The sequence below is a fragment of the Triticum dicoccoides genome, chromosome 5A, assembly GCF_002162155.2.
Source record: "Triticum dicoccoides isolate Atlit2015 ecotype Zavitan chromosome 5A, WEW_v2.0, whole genome shotgun sequence".
Classification (NCBI taxonomy): Eukaryota; Viridiplantae; Streptophyta; class Magnoliopsida; order Poales; family Poaceae; genus Triticum; species Triticum dicoccoides.
This window is the reverse complement of record NC_041388.1, coordinates 560,526,741-560,535,664: the sequence shown is the minus strand read 5'-3', so window position 1 is coordinate 560,535,664 and position 8,924 is coordinate 560,526,741. Positions and strand designations below refer to the sequence as shown.

At 48.3% G+C, this 8,924-nt stretch overlaps 1 protein-coding gene across 1 annotated transcript in view; it reads left to right on the top strand.

Annotated features, from left to right (window-relative positions):
* Nucleotides 1-8,363: 8,363 nt before the first annotated feature.
* The window catches only part of LOC119299994, a 1,351-nt gene continuing 790 nt past the window's right edge, over nt 8,364-8,924 (top strand). The window contains exons 1-2 of the mRNA XM_037577086.1: nt 8,364-8,576; nt 8,691-8,788. Coding sequence (XP_037432983.1) covers nt 8,364-8,576; nt 8,691-8,788 — 311 coding nt within the window. The remainder of the gene's footprint in view (nt 8,577-8,690; nt 8,789-8,924) is intronic.

Below are 8,924 nucleotides of genomic sequence, written 5' to 3'. Positions count from 1 at the left end.
CCTGTGCTCGAACTGTAATAAAAAAAATTCTAATGGCGCACCGCTGCGGGGTGCGCCATTGCTATCTAAAAAAAGATTTCTAATGGCGCACCGCTGCGGGGTGCGCCATTGCTATCTAAAAAAAGATTTCTAATGGCGCACCGCTGCAGGGTGCGCTATTGCTATCTAAAAAAAGATTTCTAATAGAGCACCGAAGTGTGGTGCGCCATTAGTAAGCTTCCCCCTAGCTATCTCCCTCTCCCTCGCCAGATCGATCGACCCACCCCCAACCCTCTCTCCCTCGCCACCAGATCGATCGACCCACCCCGAACCCAACCCCAGAAGCGAGCGAGCGACCGACCGCCTAGGGTTTCGGCCGCCGCCGTCCGCCGCGCCTCATCCTCCAGTCCGTCGCCTTCGCCGCTCCGTTGCCCCGTCGCCCTCGCCGCTCCGTCGCCCCGTCGCCCTCGCCGCTCCGTCGCCCCATCACCCTCGCCGCTCCGTCGCCCCGTCGCCCTCCGCCCCAACCAAGGTGCTCCCTCCCTCTGCTTCTCCTCTCCCCGCCCACCCCAAGGTTGCTCTACAATTCTTCCCTTCCATCTGGTAGCTAGGTCTAGGTCTAGGTCTAGCTGCCACCCGACCCGACCCGACCCGACCCCAGTACGTAGTGGTGAAGGAAATGGGGTAGCTCGTGCTAGGGATTCTGTGATTATCTTCTGCTAGGGATTGTTTATTAGATGCAAATCTGTCAGTGCTCGTGCCAGTCATTTTATCCAATCAGCAATAAATCTTTTTTTTGCGGGACCAATCAACAATAAATCAATGGAGATGTGCCCTCAGTTTGCTGCCGCACATTTTTGTGTTTGGTGTGCTGCACATTGTTTTAATTATCTTGAATAATCAACCAAATAGATGCCCTGCAAATACATTTTAGATTAGTGGTTTCATGTCTTGGTCTCATTGTTCTTTGTATGTCCCTGTGAAATTGGACATGGCTTTCTGTGTTCTACTTACTACTGAATCAGATGTTATTCCAATTCAATCAATTAGGAATAGACATGTTCATATTTTTCAGTTTAATATATTTGGTAGCAGTCACATCGTTATGTGATTGAGCTATAGGGCAGTCGGGAGTGCTAATCTTCACATCCTAGAGGGATACTGAGGTTTTGTTCTCATAGTAAGGTTTGGAGTAGGACCGCAGGATTTTTTTTTGAAATGGTTTAATTTTTTTTTGAAACGGGGACTGCAGGATATTGATCAGTGATGAAACCAGTCTTAATTAGTAACACGGGATCCAATTTACGCATTGTATTATTTTTTTGAATTATGTCTTCATGCAATCAAGCGGTAATCATGGAAACTAGAATTCTAGAGCTTAACTTATCCTGCTTTTGGTGTCATATGCTTTGATAATGGACTAACAAATTGGGCTCACTATCCTCCCGTTCATTCAGTAGCCAGATTTTTATTTAGTCTGACTGTATATAAAGAACCAGCTATGTATATCTCTGTTCCAGTAGTTATGACAAATGCTGCATGTAAAGAAGTGTTTAAAGTAAAGTGTCAAGATAATCCGGAAGGGAAACTTTCATCTTATTAGTGTATGTTTCAAAAAGAGTTACAGTGCATTTTTGTGATCTTTGGGAACACATTTATTGAGTTGTTTTGATGGACATTAACATTTTTATGGACAGTGGGTCATATATTGTATAAAAATATATTGAACTATTGACCAGAAACACTGAAGTCGGAGATTACAAGACTGCTTTTGTAGTTTATAAAGAGATGAAATCTGCACATTTGTATGCTGTCCTGACTAGCTCGTTTCTCTATGTTGGATTGGAAGGGTGGCTCAGATGCAAACTTTTTATTATTTAAGATTTCTTTTCTTTTAGGATTTATTTTCTTCTAGGACTAGGTTTTTATTATTTTTCTGTTGTGATTGTTTTTTGAGCTCTTTCTTTTTCATTTCCTACTATCCTTATCCTAATTATCTTAAATTGTTATGATGTGTGTAACAGGATTAGATCTTGGATTTGCTAGTGGACTTTGGGAGTTTCTTAGCCAGCTTGGTGACTCCATATTTTTCACTATTTCAGCAAGTCTTTTGTAAGCATTAAACTTTCAGCACTACATTTCTATCTTATGTGTACAAAAAAATTGTATAGAAATATGCTGAATTTTCTGCTCTAATTGTTGCTCAAAGAAATTTAGCAAAAAAATGGGGTCCTGGGAGACGCAGCTGCTACTTGAGGCCCTTGAGAGGCCTTTCGTGTCGTGATGATTTTGTAGGTACCCCGAGAGGCCCTTGAGTTTGCCGGAATGTCGATTAACTTCCGTTCCGGTAAATTCGGGTACTCCATATGTCCTATTTTCAGCAAAGGTCATGCTGAAATTTTCCGTGAATTTTAGCATGACTTCGCTAAAAATCGGACATATGAGGTACTTGCTACTAATGCATGGGCCGGGGTATCTTAGTACTTAATTAAGTAGGATCAACTGCCCCTTTATTCTTGCTGCATTAAACCATAGGTGGCAATAGAGCCAAGTGATTAGGCCCAACTTAGAAATTCTCCTCAGCATCGACAAAACCCTAGATGATAAACCCAACATAGGTGGCAATAGAGCCAACTGATTAGTGCCAAGTGATTAGGCCCAACCTAGGGTGCCTCGGCATCGATAAACCCTAAATGATGAAAACTTATTAGCATTTAGGGTGCCTCGGCGTCAACAAACCCTAAATAATGAAACCTTGGCTTTTAGGGTGCCTTGGTGTCAATGAGAACCTAAATGATGTACGCTTAGGCTTTTAGGGTGCCTCGGCGTCGACAAACCCTAAATGATAAAAGCTTAGCTTTTAGGATGCCTCGGTGTCGACAAACCCTAAATGATGAGACCATGATCTTGTTCCTTGACAATAACAAACTTTTTGACCAAACTTTTTTCCTATTTAGAGCGAAATATGGCCCACAACGATGAGGCCGGCGGTTCGGGCGGCAAGCAATTCTGGGAGCTGTCCCAGGAGTTGGAGGAAGAACCTCACCGCTATGAGGACGCTGCGGAAGACACCGATCCTGACTACACAACCCCTAGTGGCGTCGGGGATGACACCACTGATGATGGCGCCGCGGATGCCACCACTGATGATGGCGGCGCACACACAGATGGCAGCGAACTGAAGAGGCAACGGAAGGACCTGCACCCGAACATGCTCGGCACCATCAGGGAGGAATTTACTGAAGTGAACTCCAACGGGCATCCGACGGCGCCCAAACACGTAGTCAAGGGGTACTCGATTCAGCTCGGGTGCATTCTCCGGAGCACCGCTTCGATCAACACCGAGAACCTAAGGCATAAGGACCGAGGGAATTTGCGCAGCCTCCTCTTCACGAAGCTGCACGAACGATACAAGTTCCCCGCTGAGTTCGCAAACACAGCCTCTCGGGTAATAATGTGAAAGGTGCCGCCCTCACGACGATGAGCACGACCCTGTCTACTTGGAAAAGCACGGTGAAGGCAATGATTGACAAAGGTGATAGTTATGAGAAGATCAAGGCGAAATATCCTTTGATGAGCAAAGATGACTATAAGGAGTTCAACATCAAGTGCGAGAGCCCCGCAACCTCCGAATCAAGTAAGTGGGGGAAAGAAATGCGGCAGTTGAACATAGGGTTCCACCAACTCGGTCCCGGCGGTTACAGAGTGGCGGAGCCTGTATGGGACAAGGAGGACGCGGAGCGTGCCGAGCAAGGCCTACCGCCCCGCTTCAAGAAATACAATGACAAGCAGACCAGGAACTTTCTCAGGGCCCGGTACAAGGAGGACCCGGTAACAAAGGAGCTTACCACGGATCCGAAGACCAAGGAGCTTGAGCTTGTTCTGGTAAGGAATACACCCCCGCGTAGTTAGCTCCATATGGTTGCATTCTAATTAATCCCTAATATTTCTAAATGGTTCATGTTCCTTCCACAGGACAAAGAAAGCAGTAGCGCGGGGTCGTCTCAGAGCTCCCCTTTCGATACCCCTTTGAATAGGGCGTTGAACATAATGAAAAACAAGGATAAGCTCAATAAGCCTACGTCAGCTCGTCGTGTGGCCGGCAAAGGCTTGTCCACAAAATGGTCGTCATACTATACCGCTGGTGGGCGAAAGGAGAAAAAGACCAGCTCGAAAAGCCAGTCGCGCGAGGTTGAAGCACTCAAGGCGCAAGTGGCATGGATTCCGGAGATGGTCCAAGAGCAAGTGCAACAACAACTGGGATCGACGCTCACCGGCATTATGCCTACCTTGATTCATGGGATAACGACGTGGATTGCGGGTGGCCAACAGGGGCCGCCCCGATTCCCAGCTTCACGGCCAGCAACTCGCACAACGCGCAGGCGGCGCCATTGGTGTCTTCGGTGGCGGCGGTATTGGTGTCTCCGGCGGCGGTGCCATTGGTGTCTCCGGCGACGGCGGTATTGGTGTCTCCGATGCCGGCATTGGAGCTTAATGCACCCGGGTGTACGCCGGCCAGCACCTCACCAGCAAGCGGCCCCTCCGTCAGTTTCACGCCCGCCGTTGGCGGTGCCTCGACATTAGCCGAGCTCGACGACATCACGGTAACTAAGCCTCTCGATCGAGGACTTCATCTCCTTGCCTTTGACTGGGCATCCCTGACGCCCTACATGTTTTCGCAGGGTGCCGCCGACGTTCCTTGCACTCTCCTGCACTTCATGGGCGGCGAGTTGGTCGATGTCGCCAAGGGCATAATCGTTCAACCGGGCAACCCCGTGTTCCACGGTAATCCGATGCCACCCACAATGTATAGGGTTGAAGTGGTCCGGGTGCTGCCAGGCTGCGACAAGCTGTTACCTCCGATTTGACCCGCTGGGGCCGACGAAGAAGATGAGATGACCCTCAGCGCCTGCGTAAGCTGGCCCTGCTTTGGCCGAAGAGCCAGATTCGTTTGGGGGCGGGGAACACCACCCCACAGACAAGACCGCCAGTCATGCCGGCGCCAAGCCATGGCAAGAATGCCGCAACGCTACCGGACATGCCGGACATCCCTATGGCACAGGATCCGGACATGCATATGGCACAGGATCCGGACGACGACGACAACGACGATGGTACATTTACCAACGTCGATAAGTACTTTGCCGAACATGGGTACGGTGACGAGTTCTGCGGGCCTCCTTCTCAAGAACCCAAACAAGACGACCGAGATCTAGCTGGTACGACGGAGAAACCCAATTGCAACAGGCGTCGTCTGGCGTTCAGTTCTCAGGAGACGCCTCCAGCTGCCGCCTTCACCGAGCCTCAGATAGCGGAGGTGCCAAATATTATCAGCCCCAACACGCTCAAGAAGGCGGTCTGTGAGCAGAACTCGGTCCCATTACAGCAGATCAAGAAGAAGGGCCGGAAACGGCTGACTAAAAAGGGCGTCGGTGCGAGCCAGCCGGCACCGAGTACGATCCGTGCTCAGGACGGGCCACCTTCACCTAAGGATATCTCGAGGAGGGTGCATGTGGCGGGTAGGGCGATGCTACCGACAAATATGCTCAATGCTGCAACCGGTGCTATGCGGAGTCTGCACGACAGTGTTCTTTCTTTGGAGAAGTGGCGTCTCAGAGAGAATGATGTGGCATACCCGGTTCTCATGGCCAAGGTGCCAGAGGGCAAGAGCTTTGTGGATGGAGCCATCGGGGGTACGATCGTCCTGCGGTTTGATGACATCTTTGTTATGTTCAACCTTCATCCGCTGCACTACACCTTCGTTCGGCTGTTTTCGCTGAGTATGGAGATGCGGATCATTAGAGACAAGACCCCGTACATCGTGATCGTCGACCCCTTCTACATGCGTGCCAAGCTCTTGAGCAGCGCTGGGGACCGCCAAGTCGCGAGTTCACACCTCGAAGACGTCATTCTGGCAAACCCAGATAAGGATAACTTCCTTGTGGCTTACTTTTTCCCGAGTAAGTCATCCCTTAACCGTCCCGTAACATATGATTTCTTAGATTTCGATCGTTCTTTTTTTCTAACATTCCGTGTTCTGTGTAGTGACACACATTGCACACTCATCCTCTTAAGCCTGAAATATTCCATGGCCACGTATTTTGACCCGAACCGTAACTCCAAGATAGACTACACAAATATCAAGAAAGTTCTTGATGATGTTCTCCCTGGCTATGTCAAATCTGGAGGCACCTTCATCAGGGTAGTTCGTAAGTACGGCAAGCACGTGTTCACCCACAATACGATGTTCTGCTGCGTCAAGCAGCCGCCTGGCGGTCAGAAGGATGCCTACTACACCCTCCATCACATGCGGGCGATCGTAAGGGACCATCATCACCTTCTGCTACCAAATAATCTCAAAGATTGGGCCGCGAGCTTGTCGGCAATCCAGGACGCAGACATCAGACAAGAATTCTTTCGCATCCAGTCGGAGTTTGCGGACATCATCCATCAAGATGTCCTTCATACATCGGGGCAGTTCTTCCTCAGATATCAACCGTCCAACATTGAGATAGACGGAATTCTACAAATGCAGGCTGACAACGCCCGCGATTTCATGACCATCACGACAGACGGCGGCTTCATCCACGCTCCTGTCCATGAGTCGAGTCGAAAGTAGTGATGTGTAGTTCTGAAACATTGATTGGCTCATGTTGTAATTAAACTTTAGGCTGGTCACAATAGGGAGGAACTTAGGAGTAACATCACACACTCCAATACAACTTTGCTTATGTGGCACATATATAATGAAGAGAGAGGTGCTTGTGGTAACTAGCTAAGTTACCGGAACATCACACACTCCAAGAAACAATGAGTCTATAACCTAATAAATACATCATTGCACGACACTACATAGATGTTCCCACCCACTATGGAGGTAGTAACATAGTCTAGGGAAGTGTGTAAGTTACTAGCTTATGTTCTTGCCCATTGTGACCAGCCTTAATGAATTGTCTGTCTCTTTGGTTTGGACAGACGTTCAACTTAGATGTAATCGATGCTATTTATTAGTAGGACCATGAATCGTACTATTAATGTCTTGCTTTTCTCTTCCGATCGTTTTGTTGCATACTTATATATTGCTTATGTATGTATTGTCTGTTGTTTGGCTTGTGCATAGAGATGCCGTCGTATGTCGTGTACAAGGGTAAGGTTCCCGGAGTCTACGACGACTGGGAGGAGTGTCGAAGACAGGTTCACCGTTTCAGCGGTAACAGTTACAAAGGGTACACCACTAGGGCGGAGGCCGAATCTAGATACACCCGCTATCTAGCGGGAGAGAGGAGGGAGCGTTGGAGGAACCGGATGAAGACCAGTTTGATCGCGATGATGCTCATCGTGATGACCGCAGCTCTCTTCTATGTGATGGCAGTTTAGATGATTGATATCGACTTGTAATGTGAAGACAAACTCGATACTTGCGGTCTCGAGACTTGTAATGTTTTATCTTTGTTCGGTCTTTTAAATTCGTAGACTAATATGATGAATTGTATTCGGAGAATAATCTTCTATTGGATTCGATGAATCTGCTGTTACTGTGTGCTACTGTCTATATTCTGTCAAATAATATATTTTGTAACCTGTGCAAAAATCAGAAAAGTAAAAAAAAAACCAAATATTGATACTAATGACGCATCACCACAAGGTGCGCCATTAGTATGCCAAAGAATACTAATGGCACTATGTCTTGATGCGCCATTAGTATGCCAAGTATACTAATAGCGCATCTATCCGCAGTGCGCCATTAGTGCGCCATGTATTCGAAGCTATTTTTTGTATTTAAAGTTTATTTGGAAATTTTGGGTGAAAAATATCCGAAAAATCTTAGTTTTGGCGCACCGATAGTTTCCGCCCATGCAGGAAGAAAGCCGGATTCAAAAACAAAAAAAAACAATCTTGGTCACGGTTCAACTCGGACCAGCATGACATGTACAGTGATGCTATCTTAAGATTGCCACGTAGGATAAATGATGAGGTGGAGGAGAGAGAACTCATAAGAAAAAGTTTGTCTTCTATTATTTAAGAGAAAACAAGAGATGATCTCGTAGCATAATATGTCTCATCATATTTTTAGAAATAACTAGTTATTGAAGGTTAAGAGATAACTCATTGTAAACATCGTTTTTTGTCCTCTTTAAATAATATGCAAGACATAAAATAAAATCATCTTATCAACCATTGTACATGTCCTAACTCACATTACTCTTTGGCTCCATGCACGCCGAGGTAGATAACGTCGACGACGCACGGCGCAGTAGCAATGGAGCCTGCAAAGTGGCCCACGAGGCCGTGGCCCAGCGGCCTTGGCGCCCCATATAACGTCTGCAGAACCCGGAGCGCGCACACTCCAACGAGCTCGCGGGGCAGAACGGCTAACTAGAGCGATGCCGCCGCTCCTCACCTTCTCCTCGCCGGCGCAGTCGCTCGCAGTCCCAGCGCCGTCCAGGGCCCGGTTGAGGGTCGCTGCTTCCGCCGTCGTTGGTGCCACCGGCCAAGCCACCAACGACTTCCCGTCGTTCCTTCCCAGCGCGGTCGAGAGCATCCGCGACGGTGCCGCCATCCGCCTCGCCAAGCGAATCCAGCGCGTGCCCGTCCAGGCGAGCTAGCTTCTCCACAAACTGCCGCAGTTTTGCTTTTCACTTAAAGTTCTGTTGGCTGAAGAGGCAACACGTGTGATGAACGAATTTTCGTTGAACCAATCCCCATTCCAGACCGGCTTCTCCACGAGCCCGATACTGAGCAGCTGCGTGAGGCCACTCAATCAGCAGCAGAGCAGTGACCCGGTCCTGCTGCTCTATGGCTTCGACAGGTGCGTTGAATGGGGCCACCTATCTCATACTCCCTCCGTCTCATAATATAATATGTTTTGCAAGCTATATGAAGGAAGTACTATATAGCATCTGGTGTCTAATTCCTTGTGCCAATAGTACTTGTCCACATCGGCT